Source organism: Ovis aries, chromosome 4, assembly GCF_016772045.2.
Source record: "Ovis aries strain OAR_USU_Benz2616 breed Rambouillet chromosome 4, ARS-UI_Ramb_v3.0, whole genome shotgun sequence".
Classification (NCBI taxonomy): Eukaryota; Metazoa; Chordata; class Mammalia; order Artiodactyla; family Bovidae; genus Ovis; species Ovis aries.
The window spans coordinates 94490237-94505622 of NC_056057.1; the positions used below are offsets into that span (position 1 = coordinate 94490237).

Sequence of the window (15386 nt, forward strand, 5' to 3'; positions counted from 1 at the left end):
GAAGCAGCTAAGCCCAGGCACCACAACTACTGAGCTTGTGCTCTAGGGCCCGCGAGCCTCAACTGCTGAAGCCCATGCACCCTAGAACCCATGCTCTGCAAGAGAAGCCACCACAATGAGAAGGTTGCGCACCACAATGAAGAGTAGCCCCCACTCGCCCTAACTAGGGAAAACCCACACACAACAACAAAGACCCAGCACAAGCATAAATTAATAATAAAAGTCCCCAAGTGTATTCATACACCATGGTGGACAATGGTCCCCATAACTGCTGGTTTCCTGGGACTCTTATCTCTGCCTCCTTTCTACTTGATAGCAATGGAATTTGTTTCATTTCTCCAAATATCCAAAGCAGCACATACCTATCACTGGGGGGACCTATATACTGGGTTGGGCACCACTGAGCACTAAATGAATTCATTTCTTCCACAGTCTTTTCCTAGGGGGAGTAGCAAAGACATTTAGAATTAGGAGATTTTAAAATTATGTGCAGCCCAGAGGAGTGGCAAGGCTGACTGGGACCCCTAGGAGACCTGGGGCCAGGGCCCAAGTGGTGACCAGCCCCTATACACAGGGTTGCACATAGGCAGATTGAAGGCAGTGCCACAGGTCCCTTTTGCCTCCCTCTAAATGACTCCTCTTTGAAGACAGGGATTTAGAGGGGACTGGCCCCTTGCTACTCAAAGTGTGGCTCACAGACCAGCAGCATGAGCATTGTTAACTCATTAGGAAGGTAGAATCTCAGCCCCTTAGCTCAAGCCCAGACACAGAATCTACATTTTAACAAGATCCTCAGTTGATTAGTATGCACAAAAAAAATCTGAGCGGCACTGCCTTCAACTATATTAGATTGTGTATTCTCAGTTGTAACCTAATCGAAATTCCTTCACAGTCTACCTGCTACCCTGTCCCCTTGTTGAGACTGTGCTTTTTATCCAGTTTAGTCCAGCCACCAGTTGGCTGGAGAACGTGCGGTGGAAAGGACTGGAAGATTACCTACCACTGAGTATCACTGCTTTAACTTCGAATTTGAAGCCAAGATGGATGTTATGTTCTGGGAGGCAGTCAGCCTCCATTAAGGACTTTCATCTGGTCCTTTTCAGGCCCAAACCCAGAACCTGCAATGACAGGGAAGTAGTCCTTTTCTTCAGTCCTTTTGTTTAGAATATAGAGCTCTTCCCTTCAGGACGCTTGCCCCTGTGGGCTCATCTTAGAAGACCGTGCTCTTCGTTGATGTGGACTCTGCTTTCTGGTCTTGCAGGTGCACGGTCACCAGAGTAGATTAAAGAGATCTACCTGGTGAATGTTAAACAGTCCCTTGAATTAGCTTTAAATCTACAGGGATGTCACAGGCAAGCACGCACCCTGGCCCAGGTACAGATAGAACCAAGGACTCAAAACACCTCCAGGGGCCTCCATCTCCCCCCTCTACTGCCCTCTATGTAACTGCTTCCTTTCTGCTCTCTCCCTGCACCACAGGCCCCCCCTCTGCTTTCCCTTCCCAGGCCACGTGGTAGGCATACCACCTGCCACCTCTGTCCACGACCAGCTGCTATTGGGAGGCAGGGTGGGTGGATCTAACGATTGTAAGTAGTTCTCTGGCTCTGATTCTGGCAGGTAGAGTGTTAGGATGCAAGGAAGGAAACGGGAGCCAAGGAAGATGCTGGCAGTGGATGCCACACGGGGCAGAGGTAGCTGTGAGGAGGGCCCAGCTCACTAGAACCCACATGGTCCCCAGGATACCAGCAGAGGATGCAAACTGTTTTTTCTGATCACCTATTAGCTGCCTGGCACCATGCTAATCATTTCACTTGTTATCTACTTTTACATCTTCATTAAAAAAAAATCCATATGAGAGTACTATTAATTCCATTTTGCAGATAAGAAAATTGAGGGCCCAAAGAGTTACATTGCCTGATCATGGCTATAGAACCAGAGGTGAAGAGGCTGGAATTCAGCCTAGGTACCTTCCCAACCCTACCACACCTGGGCCAGAGCCATGTCAGTATCACAGACTGAACAAAGTGCCCGCTGGAAGCCTGGCCAGCCTGGTGCCATCACAGGTGACTATGGAAACACAGGATCTTCAGACATGGCCCTTCAGACATGGACTCGCTCACTCAGATGCTTCTCAGCTCAAGTTAAATATGGCCAGCATTGGTGGCAGAGAAATAGTGCCCCTTGGTAGGAAAGGGAGGGCCAGGTGAAAGGCCAGACCTGGTCTCCTGAGACAGGTCAGCGGGTGGTGAGTCAGGGGGCTATAAACAGTCTGTAGCCACAGCAGCAAAGCCCCCAAATACTCAGCTGATGAAAGCCCCCGTAAGCCCCTCCAGGAGCCCCTGCCTGGCTCTGAGAGGAGCACATCAGCCCTCTTCCGGGAGGGGGCCCCCGCTTGGCAGGCCCCAGGACCAGCATTGTGCACGGCCTGTTCCAGCTCTCATGGCCCGGCCCGGGCTCATGGGCTATATTGAGGGCTGAGTCACCAACCTGTGCCTGGGTAGCTGACTGTGACTGGCTGGCTGGGGCCTGAGTCAGGCCCTGATTTATCCTGGAGAGCAACGGGCTCTGGTTTCTGGGGTGAGGGGGGAGGGGAGGTGTGAGAAGGGTGCCGGGAACCATCCTTGGCACCGGGCACCCTCTGCTAACCATTCACTCACTGCACACAGACCTCTCCCAAAGAGAGGGAATGAGAAGTGGGAGAGGGGAGTCCTTTGTCCACTTGCTGGCTTCCCTCTGAACTCCCACCACCTTAAGAGAGAACCTCAACTTACTGGAGGACCTTGGGAAACACCCTCAAAACAAGACTGTGAGCCTTTAGGGTTTGTAAAAGGCTGTCAGCTCCAAGCAAAACCACCCAATCCCTCTCTCTTCTCCCTAGGAGTTCAGGGAGAGGGATCCATCCTTTTCCAGATCTATGTATCTCAGTTTCTTCATCATTGAACCCCAAACTGGCACCTAAGGTTGGGTGTCAGAAGTCTGCCTTTTTACACACACAGAGTTCCCTTGTGAGACCCAGCTACATGTCATGTGTCCCCAGGAGCTGGGCATCTCTCCACAGGGGAGCTCAGCCTCTCAAGCAGACAGACAGCACTGATGGCTGATGGCTGGTCTTGGCCACGGGACAAAGGTGGCATGGGGGGAGCGAGAGTTCTGGAGACAGGCAAGGGGGTGCCAACAGGAGAGTGGAATTCCTGAGCACCTCGTCACAGGCAGCCGACAGAACATGAGCCGCGGGGCCCAAGCTATTTATATCTCTCCTGTCACTCTCAGGGCCCCCAGAGCTCCCCCCTGAAGTCACACACAGCAGGTCCCTTTTCTCTTTCTGGTCCTTTCTCTCCTCCTCCCCCTCCCTAACTGATGAGAAGGGGAAGAAATAATTCATGGAGCCCTTTCACCAGTAGCGCTGCCCCCCCCCCCACACACACACCCCGCCAAGCTCCTGAACTTCTTCCCTCATACTCCTCTCAGATGCCCACCATCCCTTCCCTTTTCACTTGGCTTGGTTGGGGAAGAGCAATAAGGTCAAATGATTCACCAGAAACGTGCCCAATTTCAGTCATCACACAACTTGAGTTGGGGCCCAAATTTAAGGGTCCAGAAGGATGGGAAAGTGGGGGAAACTTGGCCTAAAGGGGGTACCAGGAGGTGTGGAATACATGTTATCCTACAGAATCTCAGAATACATAGTCTCTTTATGTAAGTATATTCTACCACTTTTTCACCTCATCCAGGCCAGCTGCTCTGAGTGCCTCAGTCTCCCTGATGTCAGCTGCCCTTGGCTTACCCTGAGCCCAGTCCTGCCCAGACTTCCTGGCGGGCTCCCTAGGGCTCTCCATGTCCCTCAGCCCCCATCACACTTCCCCGAGGCTGCTCTGGGCAGGGCTCTCTGTCTCTTGTCTGGTTAACCTGCCCTCTGACTGGAAGGATCTGCCCAGCGGCCCAAATGGGCACAACGCCCAGGGGGCTCCCTGGTAGTACAGGGCAGAGGCTCTGCCTCCTCTCGCGTCACCTTAGTTGAGTCAGACTTGGGGGAAGGGGTCACAGTGTGACTCACTGGGTACACTTTTCCTGAGCTCAGCTTCATTCTGAGAGGATGAGGACAAACGGACTGGTGACAGGGATACTGAGTCAGGGGTAACCTCCGTCTTTCCCCTGGGACCCTGGAGTTGCAGAGGGGTTTTTTGTGTGTTTTTTTTGGTTGCAGAGGAGATTTTTCTACCTGTAATGTGGAACACCCCCACCCCAGGCCTTCTCCCTAATCGGCCTGCAGCGGAGTTGTCGCTTCCTCTCAGTCTATCTACACACAAGCACACACACTTCCCCTGCCGGTCCGCAGGTGGACAATACCCTGGGCTAGCAGCCAGGTCTCCCCGGCCCTGTCAACAGCCCTGCCACCAACCAGTCCAGAAAATTCTGTCAACACCCGATCAGCGAGTTTTGCTCTAACCACTGGCCTCAGTTTCCCTTTGCATCTCTTTAGTCCTGCAGGGTGGGGGGTATATATTTCATCTCTGACTAGCGATGCTTAATTTTGGGGTGTTGGGAGCCCTCACTCCCCCTAATTTTCCAGCTCCACTATTCATCTGTCCAGCTTGGCGGCCTCGGGCCAGAGCCTCCTTCGCCGGGGGTCGAGGTAGCAGACCCGGGACCCCAGCCTGGACGGAGGGCCGCGTTGGGGAGGGGAGGGGAGGGGAGGGGAGGCAGGGAGGGAGGGAGGCGGGGCCGGCGGGCTCGGCGCGGCCCCCACCCGCGGGCCGGGCGGCATTCCTGGGAGGCCGGCGCTCTGACGTGGACCCGGGGGCCGCGGGCTCTGCGGGGGGGACGCGGCCCGGGGGCTTCTTAAACCCCCCGCCTCAGCCCGGCCCGCACTTTCCAGAGCACCGCTCCGCCCCCGGAGGGAGAGAGACACACACAGACAGAGCGCGGCCGAGGAGCCGAGGAGGCCCGCCCGAGTCCCGCCAGCCAGGGGCGCGAAAGAAGTTCAGAGCCGCGGAGCGCACAGCCGCCGGTCCCGTCCCGGACAGCGCCCCCCTAGCCCGAGCCCCGCCGGCCCCCAACCCCCGCCCCAGCCCGCGCCAGCATGATGAACAACAGCGGCTACTCCGAGGCCCCGGGCTTCGGCCTGGGCGACGAGGTGGACGACATGCCGTCCACGGAGAAGGACCTGGCCGAGGACGCGCCGTGGAAGAAGATCCAGCAGAACACGTTCACGCGCTGGTGCAACGAGCACCTCAAGTGCGTGGGCAAGCGCCTCACCGACCTGCAGCGCGACCTCAGCGACGGGCTGCGCCTCATCGCGCTGCTCGAGGTGCTCAGCCAGAAGCGCATGTACCGCAAGTTCCACCCGCGCCCCAACTTCCGCCAGATGAAGCTGGAGAACGTGTCCGTGGCCCTCGAGTTCCTCGAACGCGAGCACATCAAGCTGGTGTCCATCGGTCAGTGCGTGCGGCGAGGGGGCAGAGCCCCGACGAGGGGCTGGCCCACGGGGACAGGGTGCTCGGGACTGGGTGGGCGCGCGGAGAGCCGAGGCAGGGCCGAGGGTGGGGGGCCCGGCACCGGGGGAGGATCCTGACCCGGTTCTCCCGGAGCCCGCCCACGCCAGCCCCGAGGGGGCTCTGCCTTCACCCGCCGCTCTGGTCGGCCAGCATCCCGAGGGGGGCCCCCCGGGGGCATCCAGCCCCGGCCGTTCCTGAGCCCTCCAGCTTCAGCTCCCCTCGCACGCTCTTGGCCAACCTGCTTCTACCCCCTCGTCTCCTCTTTTGACACCCGCACCCGCAGCCCAGGCTTGAGAGGATGGGGCCAATCAATGCTCATTGCCGATTCCCGGGGGCGCCCCCTCCACCCCAGACAAAGCAAATGGCTTCCCAGTCTTCCAGCACCTCCACCGGGGAGGAGAGGCTGAAGGCAGGTCCCCATCGCTGCCCGGTCCCAGGGATCCCAAGGAGAGCGGGAGAGCGGGTGGCCGGGCGGGCGTGGGGCCCGGGCCCCCCGCCGGCATGTGCTCGGCAGCTGGGTTCAGGCCCAGGGGCCAGAGCCGGCAGGGCCTGGCCTCGGAAACCTAAAAAGGCTCTGAGCGAGCGCAGGCAGCCTTAACCCCTGCCTGTCCTCCATCGGCTTCAGTAGGCCAGGGAGGGGGCTCCCTCCCGTCCACTCCCGGCCCCAGCCCACCCCCTAAGCCCCGATTGGCTACAGCTAATGATCTGGGCTGAGGGGAGGGAGGCAAGGCCTGGAAAAGGGAGGAAGTCATTGAGTGTAACCAGATTTGGAAGGTGTGTCAGTACTGGGTGGGGGCGGGGAGGCACTCCAAGCTGGGGAGCTGGGGGAGCCAAGGATGGGTTCTGAGAGCCTAGGAGTTGGCCGCTCCCTCTCAGCTCTGCAGTCACTCCTTCAGGCTGGGGGCCTGGGCAAGACCCCTACCCTTATGGTGAGCTCTTAAGTGTCCTGATGTGATTTTCAGGAAAGCGCCCCTTGATGAGGTGCACCCCAGGGCCCCAGAAGGGGAATTTCACAGGGGGCCCAATGCCCACCCCCAGGCTGCCCCAGAGATTTCTTCAGATAATTGAAGGTCTGTCCATCCTCAGCCTCCCTCAGGGCATCTCTGGGCCTCCTGAATTAGTAGCTGAGGTCAGTCTGGGGCCCTTTGGCCCTGTCCAGTCCTCTCTACGCCTTACCCTCTCCTGCCCCAATACTGCCCCCCCAACCCCACCCGCTCCGGCCTGGAAATAGCCCTGCCTCCGTGACACAGCAGATGTCTCTGAGCTTTCCAGAGGACAAGGCTGAGGACAGGGGGTGGGGGAGGGGGCCACCCTGGTGTGTGTAGTGGGACTGAGGGCTGCCCACGAGTGTGTGTGGTTGAGGGGGGGCCAGGGGTCATCGAGGAGTCAGCCCTGGGCCCTTCCACCCCCCTGGCAGCTGCGATCTGACCGCGGGGACTGATTGTCCCAGGTGGGATCCCGAAGGGAGAGCCTGGGGCCTCACCAAGACTTTATAGGAAATGGCTTGGCCTCCCCCTCCCCTTCCCGCTGCGGGGGCGCTTGGCCCCTCTCCTGGCCTCATCCTTCCTGAGTGCACACCTCTCCCCTCCCCCACGGTGGTGCCTCTGGCTCCAGCCCGCTTGGCTCAACTGTGTATGGAGAGGCCGGCTCAGAATAGAGGGGGAAGGAGGGAAAGCTGCCTTGGGGGCGGGAAGGAACCCTTCTTTCCCGTTCCTGCGGGGAACTGTTCCCCATTTGGGCCAAGTGGCTGACTCGCGCGGCTGATGAGATAAGCTGTCAGCAATTCAGCTGCTGGGCCCGAGGCGGAGGCTGGAGGGGAGGGGGCACAGACAGAAGCAGCTACCCATCCATCAGGAAGGAGGTGTCAGGGGTTCCCCCTTTCTGCTTCCTCTGATTCCCTCGGTCCGCTTAGTGGTGGGAAGGGGGTGGGACGGGGGCTTCTTTGGGTACCATCTCAGGGCTGAATGTGAGCCTCTAGGCACCCCACATCCCTTTCCAGGAGTGGAGTGGGAGCTGGGCGTTGAGCAGTCCCTCTGAAGGAGGGCTGGGTACACAGCCTGGGTTGAAGGGGCGGTGTGCCCTCCTTACCCGCACCGCCCCCTCCGCCCCTCCGAACAAAGAGGCCTCCAGGCCGCTCCGTCCCGCAGCTGTTCCCCAGTTGCTATTCCTTCTCCTGGAGCCAACCGCTGAGGGAGGGGCTGGAGGGGGCAGCAGCTGTCCCGGCCCCTCCCTCACTGGTCCTCTCCTCTCCCCCCACTCCGTGCAAGGCCTGGGGTGCCCTCAGGGACTGGCTCTGGAGCTCCTCCCACCCCTTTGGTGGTATCCCCAGTGGGGTGCAACAAAGGAAGAGGCCTGGCTTGAGCAGAGCTCCCCTCCTCTGCCTGGCCTCCAAGGGGGAGGAGGGCGAGGAAGGTCACTGCTCCCAGAGTGGGACTCCGGACCCACTGCTCTCCTGCCACTTGCTGTCTGGCCCAGGGCCAGTTGCTGGGGAGAAATCTCTCCCTGCAGCAAATATGAATGACCCCCCTCACCCGCCCCCCCACCCCTTCCCAATCCTGGCGATCCTGGCGGCCTCAGGGCCTCCCTCCCAAGAATCTGGCTTCAGTTTGCAAGAAGCACTTCTGGGTGTGTGAGCACCAGCTTTGTAGGCTGTCAGGGCTGTGAGAGGCCGTGAGGCCCTGGGTGTCATGGCTGTGTGAAAGTGTCCTGGGCCTGTGTGTGTTTGAGAGAGACCGCACCAAAGCACCGGGAGGCCGGGAGTGAGTGTGTCATGGAATCTGCAAGCTGCCAAACCATTGTGCTGCAGCAGAGCCAGGGGGAGAGGGGGCGGGCCTGGGGAGCTGCTGGGGAAGGAAGGATGAATCAGTGAAAGGGTGGGGGAGCCAAGGGGGCCAGAGCCCAAGATCAGAGGGACAGAGAGACTGAGATTCCCCTCCAGGGGCAGGCTGGGGAAATGCTGGGCACAGGGTGTATGTGGGGGCGCATTCTGGAAAAGATATGTAAGGGGAGACACCTTTGGGATCTTAACTTTCTAAAGGCTGTCTCCCAAGATTTGGAGGGGGGGCGGTGGGCAGGAAAAGATATGTAAGGGGGCACCTCCAACACCACCCTTTCCCATCTCTCGGGTAACCCCAGTAAACAAGGCTGAGTCACCCCCTCCCAACCTCCTGAAAGCAGTGCTCAGGGTAGCTGGTGGATTTCAGGCCTGCCTTGTCCTTTACAAGTAAGCTGGTTTCCAATGACCTATACTCTAGACCACCTCCAGCTCCTGGATGTTTCTCTCTGGCTGTTACAGGGGAACTAGGCAGCCCCCCACCCCCAAATCTTGGAGTTCTGGTCCGTAATATTTATCAAGGGAGGGGATGGGTCTAGAGTCTCAGCTCCTGAGACTTGAGTCCAAATGGGTAACACTCCCCGAGCTCTTGTGAAATCTCACTGGTCCCTGCCATTAACAGAACGTGTACTGTCCCCAACCCCTCCTCCCAGAACTTTGTTCCAAAAGCCTTTTATAGCATTCAAAGGAGAATTTCACTGGAACCAGGTCTTCTCCAACTTCAGTTTTTAAAATGTTCATTCAACCAGTATTTATTGAGATTTTACTAAGTTCTAGGCTCTGAATATATGGAGAGAAAAATATAGTATCTAGAGTGAAAGAAGGCAGACAAAAAAGGTACATACTCTATGATTCTATTCATATAAAACTGGAAAATGCAAACTAATGTATAGTCACCAAGGGCAGATTGGTTGTTGTCTCAAAGGATAGATTAGGAGGGTCAGGAGTGATGGATCACAAAAGAAAGGAAACTTTGAGGAAGGGTGGATGTGTTTACTGTCTTGATTCGTGGTTATGCACATATTGTCAAAGGTAGGGCTCCGCTGGTGGCTCAGATGGTGCAGAATCTGCCTGCAGTGCAGAAGAACCAGGTTCAATCCCTGCGTAGGGAAGATCCGCTGGAAAAGGGAATGGCAATCCACTCCAGTATTCTTGCCTGGAGAATCCATGGACAGAGGAGCCTGGCGGGCTACAGTCCATGGGGTCACAAAGAGTTGGACATGACAGAGTGACTAACGTTTTCACTTTTCACATATTGTCAAAATGTATCTAGTTGTACTTTCTAATATGTACAGTTTGTTGTACATCACAGCAAAGAAGAAAGGACACAAAACAAAACAGTGTCTGCCCCTCAGTTCAGTTCAGTTCAGTCGCTCAGTCGTGTCCGACTCTTTGCAAACCCATGAATCGCAGCATGCCAGGCCTCCCTGTCCATCACCAACTCCCGGAGTTCACTCAGATTCAAATCCATCAAGTCAGTGATGCCATCCAGCCATCTCATCCTCTGTCGGCCCCTTCTCCTCCTGCCCCCAATCCCTCCCAGCATCAAAGTCTTTTCCAATGAGTCAACTCTTCGCATGACGTGGCCAAAGTACTGGAGTTTGAGCTTCAGCATCATTCCTTCCAAAGAAATCCCAGGGTTGATCTCCTTCAGAATGGACTGGTTGGATCTCCTTGCAGTCCAAGGGACTCTCAAGAGTCTTTTCCAACACCACAGTTCAAAAGCATCAATTCTTTGGCACTCAGCTTTCTTCACAGTCCAACTCTCACATCCATACATGACTACTGGAAAAACCATAGCCTTGACTAGACGGACCTTAGTTGGCAAAGTAATGTCTCTGCTTTTCAATATGCTATCTAGGTTGGTCATCACTTTTCTTCCAAGGAGTAAGCGTCTTTTAATTTCATGGCTGCAGTCACCATCTGCAGTGATTTTGGAGCCCCCCAAAGTAAAGTCTGACACTGTTTCCCCATCTATTTCCCATGAAGTGATGGGACCGGATGCCATGATCTTCGTTTTCTGAATGTTGAGCTTTAAGCCAGCTTTTTCACTCTCCTCTTTCACTTTCATCAAGAGGCTTTTTAGTTCCTCTTCACTTTCTGCCATAAGGGTGGTGAGACTTACAATCTTGCATAACTGTATAGATGCTTGTAGCCTGATAGGAGGCCCACGCAAGTGCCGTCAGAGTTGAATGTACCTGCCCAAGGGACATATTGGGACGCAGCCATGTTCTGAGGAGGGTGGGAGATAAATCAAGGGCTGGGCCTTATGGGGTGCAGAATGTGGTAGGCAGAGAAGCTGTAGGTTCCAGGAGGAGGAGTCCAGACCCAACGCTCAAGCAGCAGCCTCAGAAGCTGGGCCAGGAGAGGGAGGGCGCTGCATCAGAAGTGGGACCCTCATGAGCCCTGCTTGTCTCCTCCTCCCTGCAGACAGCAAGGCCATCGTGGATGGGAACCTGAAGCTGATCCTGGGGCTCATCTGGACCCTGATCCTACACTACTCCATCTCTATGCCCATGTGGGAGGACGAGGATGACGAGGATGCCCGCAAGCAGACGCCCAAGCAGCGCCTACTCGGCTGGATCCAGAACAAGGTGCCCCAGCTGCCCATCACCAACTTCAACCGGGACTGGCAGGACGGCAAAGCTCTGGGTGCCCTGGTGGACAACTGTGCCCCTGGTGAGTGGCCCAGCAGCACACTGTGGCTCCCTGAGCCAGGAAGGGGTGCGGGATGAGCTGGCGATGCCAAGGCTTGTGTTTGTCAGAATGTGTGTCCCAGGGCTGGGGGAATCAGGGCCGCCTGCTCCAGCTGAGGATCACTGCTGGAGTTGAACCCTTCCCGATGAGTTGCCAGATCCTGCAGTGGCAAGGACACTGAGGTCTAGAGAAGGCCAGTGACTTGTCTAAGGTCACACAGCTTATCTGTGGCAGAACTGAATCAGATGCCAGTGGGGACCTGGCGCTCCCTGCTTCATGAACTTCCTATTTTGCTACAGAAGGGTCATTTCTGCTCAGCCAGTAGAAAGAAAATGTGGTGGGACTTATAGAGAGAAGGCCAGAACTTTAGGCCTGGAGAAGGCTATTCTTTGCAAGCCCCTGGGATAGCTTTGAGAAGGGGTTGAGGCCCAGGATGATGTGGTCTGAGGCTGGTGGGATACTGCCCCAGTGCCAGGTGACCCAGGCCTGGCCTGGGCAGGCGGGGGCCACTAAGGGCCCATGAGAAGACTTAGACATCACAGATGAGAACAGTACCCCACGTATAGCTCTCTTTCTGACCCTCGTCTCACGAGATGATCTGTCGTCTCCCCACCTCTTGGAGCCATGTCCCCCTGGGGGAATCCTCCCCCAGCCTGGGGTCAGCTGGGGAGCAAGGGGTGGGAGGAGGGGGCACCGGCCTCCTGGGAAGCATTCCCAGCTGCTGAGCCATTGCCCACGGTTGGCTCGACTGCCAGCAGTGAGCTCAGCTGTTCTGGCCAGTCATGGATTCCAGCCTTTGAGCTGGTCCCCTCCCCGCCAGGGAGCATCACCCTCCTCCTCCAGCTCTGGCTGGGACCCAGCACCCCCTAACCCCTGCACCCTTTCCCAGGAGTGACCCCTGGCTGCCTCAGCAGTCCTCCCATCAGGAGGGCTGGGTTCTGGGCGGCCAAAAAGAACTCGGCCTCTCAAACAAGCTCTTCAGTCCCTTCATTTCCCCGAGGCGGAAGTTAGGAAGCAGAGAGAGCCTTATGCTCTACAGCTGATGTGGGAAGTGCATGGACACCTAGGGCTTCAGGGCAGCTGTGAGGAGACCTTTCAGGAGATGGGTCAAAGGCACTTGTGGGACGGGGACTGCCCACCTCTGAGGCTGCTGGAATGAGGCGGGGGGTCTGTGAGGGGTGCGCTCCCTGGAGTTTGGTGTTCAGGGTGGGTGCTGGGGCCTGGGCAGGCCGGAGGCCGGCTGGCAGGACTGGTGCCAGGCTGCGTCAGCTGGGGCAGAAAGGCTTCATTGTTGGTGATCGGGAGGGCTGCAGTGCGTCTAAACAGCAATGGGCATCCCAGCTAAAGGGCCGTAAGGTTGGGGGTCAGCAGGAACCCAGCTGGTCAGGGGCCTGGGGCCGTATGGGAAGGGAATGTGAACCCACGGCCTGGGAGGGTGTTGGTGGAGCAAGTGCTCTGCGTCCTGGCTGACCGCTGCCCCCTCATCACTGCTTCCCTCCACCATCTCTCTAGGCCTCTGCCCTGACTGGGAGGCCTGGGACCCCAACCAGCCTGTGGAGAACGCCCGGGAGGCCATGCAGCAGGCGGACGACTGGCTTGGGGTGCCCCAGGTAGGCGGAGAGCAAAGGGACTCGGAGAGGGCCAGGGGTGGGGTTGAGTCTGTGAAGCTACCTGGGCAGGATGCTGGGGACAGAGGACACTTTCTGACTCCCTTCCTCCCTGGCAGGTGATTGCTCCCGAGGAGATCGTGGACCCCAACGTGGATGAACATTCGGTCATGACCTACCTGTCCCAGTTCCCCAAGGCCAAACTCAAACCTGGCGCCCCTGTTCGCTCCAAGCAAGTGAACCCCAAGAAGGCCATCGCCTATGGGCCTGGTATGTGTTGAGCCCTGACGGTCTTTCCTGGGCAGCTGGACATGGCCTGGGATGGTTCTCCCTAAACTCCGTGGCTCTGCCTTCCACGCTCAGGGATCGAGCCCCAGGGTAACACCGTGCTGCAGCCTGCCCATTTCACCGTGCAGACAGTGGACGCTGGTATAGGCGAGGTTCTGGTCTACATCGAGGATCCTGAGGGCCACACTGAGGAGGTATGGAGAGGCCACTGGAGACCGGACAAGAGCACAGACCAACAGTGGAATGGGCTGGAGATCGCTGCTGGGGCACTGGAGAAGGGGGAGGCCTCACCATGGGGGTTGCAGAAGGCGTGGGGTCAGGAGGAGCTCTGACGGCCGATCGTTTCCCTTCCTGTAGGCCAAGGTGGTTCCCAACAATGACAAGAACCGCACCTACGCTGTCTCCTACGTGCCCAAGGTCGCCGGCTTGCACAAGGTATCCCTCTATAGGCTCTCCTGTGTCTTCCCTACTCCATTCACATCCTTGCATCTGGCTGAATTGGACCCCTCTCTCAGCTCACACCCCACCCCACCCTCATGCACCAGCCCCACCCGCCTCTCATCCTGCTTGGCTTTGCCCCGCCCCTCAACCCCCCTCTCAGAGCTGCTTTCTTCTAGAAGCTCACCTTTGGCCTCTGACCTCCAGGTGACCGTGCTCTTTGCTGGTCAGAACATCGAACGCAGCCCCTTTGAGGTGAACGTGGGCATGGCCCTGGGAGATGCTAACAAGGTGTCAGCCCGTGGTCCCGGCCTGGAACCCGTGGGCAATGTGGCCAACAAACCCACGTACTTTGACATCTACACTGCAGGTGGGGATTGGCCCTTCCACCAGACACCCCATGACTGTTCATGGTGGGGGACCTGGGGGCCAGGGGCAGGGCCTGGCCAGAGGGCCGTGGTCTCAGGGTGAGGGAGCCTGAGCAGGAGGGACACACCATGACTATTTTTTTGGGTGGGAGGGGGTGCCTGGGGGCCGTGGTCTCAGGGTGAGGGAACCCGAGCAGGAGGGGCTGACAGCCGTTGCCGTGACAGGGGCTGGCACAGGGGATGTTGCCGTGGTGATCGTGGACCCGCAGGGCCGGCGGGACACGGTGGAGGTGGCCCTGGAGGACAAGGGCGACAGCACGTTCCGCTGCACGTACAGGCCCGTGATGGAGGGCCCCCACACGGTGCACGTGGCCTTCGCCGGAGCCCCCATCACCCGCAGTCCTTTCCCCGTCCACGTGGCAGAAGGTAAAGGCCCTTCACCCACCCCCGTGACCCCCCTCGCCAAAGGCCAGGATGCAGAGTGTTGCCACCAAGTCTGAGGACTTACGGGAAATGAAGCACCGCAACCAGGGGGTGGGGTGGGTGGGGATGGGGTCAGGGGGAGCCTTCTGTAGGCTTAAAGTGGGCAGAAAGAAGAGCCCAGGGTGGGGCTCCTGAGAGCTCGTCTGTCCAGCCCCCGCCCCTGAGGACGGTCAGGTCACTGTGAAGGATACCAGACGGGCCACGGTGGAAGGGCCGAGGGGGAAGCGACCGGACCATGTGGGCGGAAGGGCATATTCACTGGAGCACCTTGCACCAGGCTCTCAGGCAGTGACTCCCCACTCTCTCTCCGCCACTCAGAGCCCCTGCCGCCGCCGCCCGCCCCCTCCGTGCCCATCGTCCACCAGGCCAAGAGAGTGGTGCCGCGTTAGTACACGCCAGCGGAGGCGGGCTGGGCATGGCCATAGCTGACTGGCCTCCCCTGTGCTGTGTGGCATGGCCCGAGCTGGGTGCAGTCGCCCCCCCTCCCGTGGCATTCTGTGACAGGCCCCAGGTTCCACGCCTTTGCCTCTGTTCTGTGGCAGCTCTCGTCTCTTGGGACTGGCCTGGTGATTTCTGTGAGAAGGGTCTGGGTTCTGTGGCAGTCCCCGGACACTGGGCCGTTTTGTCTGTGTTCCGGGGCAGGCCTGGATGGATGATACACTGTTGCCTGTCGGGTGGCGCCCCGTGGGCTCCATGCCATTTTATGTGTCCTGTGGCAGGCTGAGGTCCCCGTCCTTTGGTCTGTGTTCGGCAGCAAAGTCATTGCCACCGGCAGCGTTCCGCAGCAGGCTGACCGTCATGCATTGCCTGTGGTCTGTGGCAGGCTTCTCGTTACACGACCCTGCCTTGTTCCATGGTGTGGCTGAGTGTTTTGTGGCATGACTCGGTTCCTGAAGCTGCTGTGGTGGCTCCAAGAAGGCTCAGATGGCTCTAGGTGGATGGCCGTGGAGTGGATGAAAGGCCCCTCCTGGTCTGTCTTAGCTCTGGGCTCCGCCTGGCCTCTGTCCCAGGTGACCCTGACTCGGAGGAGCCCCGAGGGAAGGGTTTCTTATAACCAGCCTGGGGACGGACGTCTGGGGGCGCTGTGGCCACTCCCTGCCCAGCATGGCTCTCAGTTGTGTCGGGGGCACCAGGGAGCAACAGGGGAGGGCTGCATGAGGCCACGGCCTGTGCCTGG

General features: G+C 58.2%; 1 protein-coding gene across 4 annotated transcripts in view; it reads left to right on the plus strand.

The window, feature by feature from the left end:
• Positions 1 to 4867: 4867 nt before the first annotated feature.
• Positions 4868 to 15386, plus strand: part of FLNC (filamin C) — a 28766-nt gene continuing 18247 nt past the window's right edge. For 2 of the 4 annotated variants that reach the window (XM_042248797.2, XM_042248798.2), the window contains exons 1-9: positions 4868 to 5435; positions 10759 to 11007; positions 12538 to 12635; positions 12752 to 12902; positions 12996 to 13114; positions 13278 to 13355; positions 13566 to 13728; positions 13952 to 14152; positions 14528 to 14593. In XM_042248797.2, coding sequence (XP_042104731.1) covers positions 5081 to 5435; positions 10759 to 11007; positions 12538 to 12635; positions 12752 to 12902; positions 12996 to 13114; positions 13278 to 13355; positions 13566 to 13728; positions 13952 to 14152; positions 14528 to 14593 — 1480 coding nt within the window. In that variant the 5' untranslated portion in view covers positions 4868 to 5080. The remainder of the gene's footprint in view (positions 5436 to 10758; positions 11008 to 12537; positions 12636 to 12751; positions 12903 to 12995; positions 13115 to 13277; positions 13356 to 13565; positions 13729 to 13951; positions 14153 to 14527; positions 14594 to 15386) is intronic. The other 2 variants (XM_027968788.3, XM_042248799.2) reach the window with 1 other exon arrangement.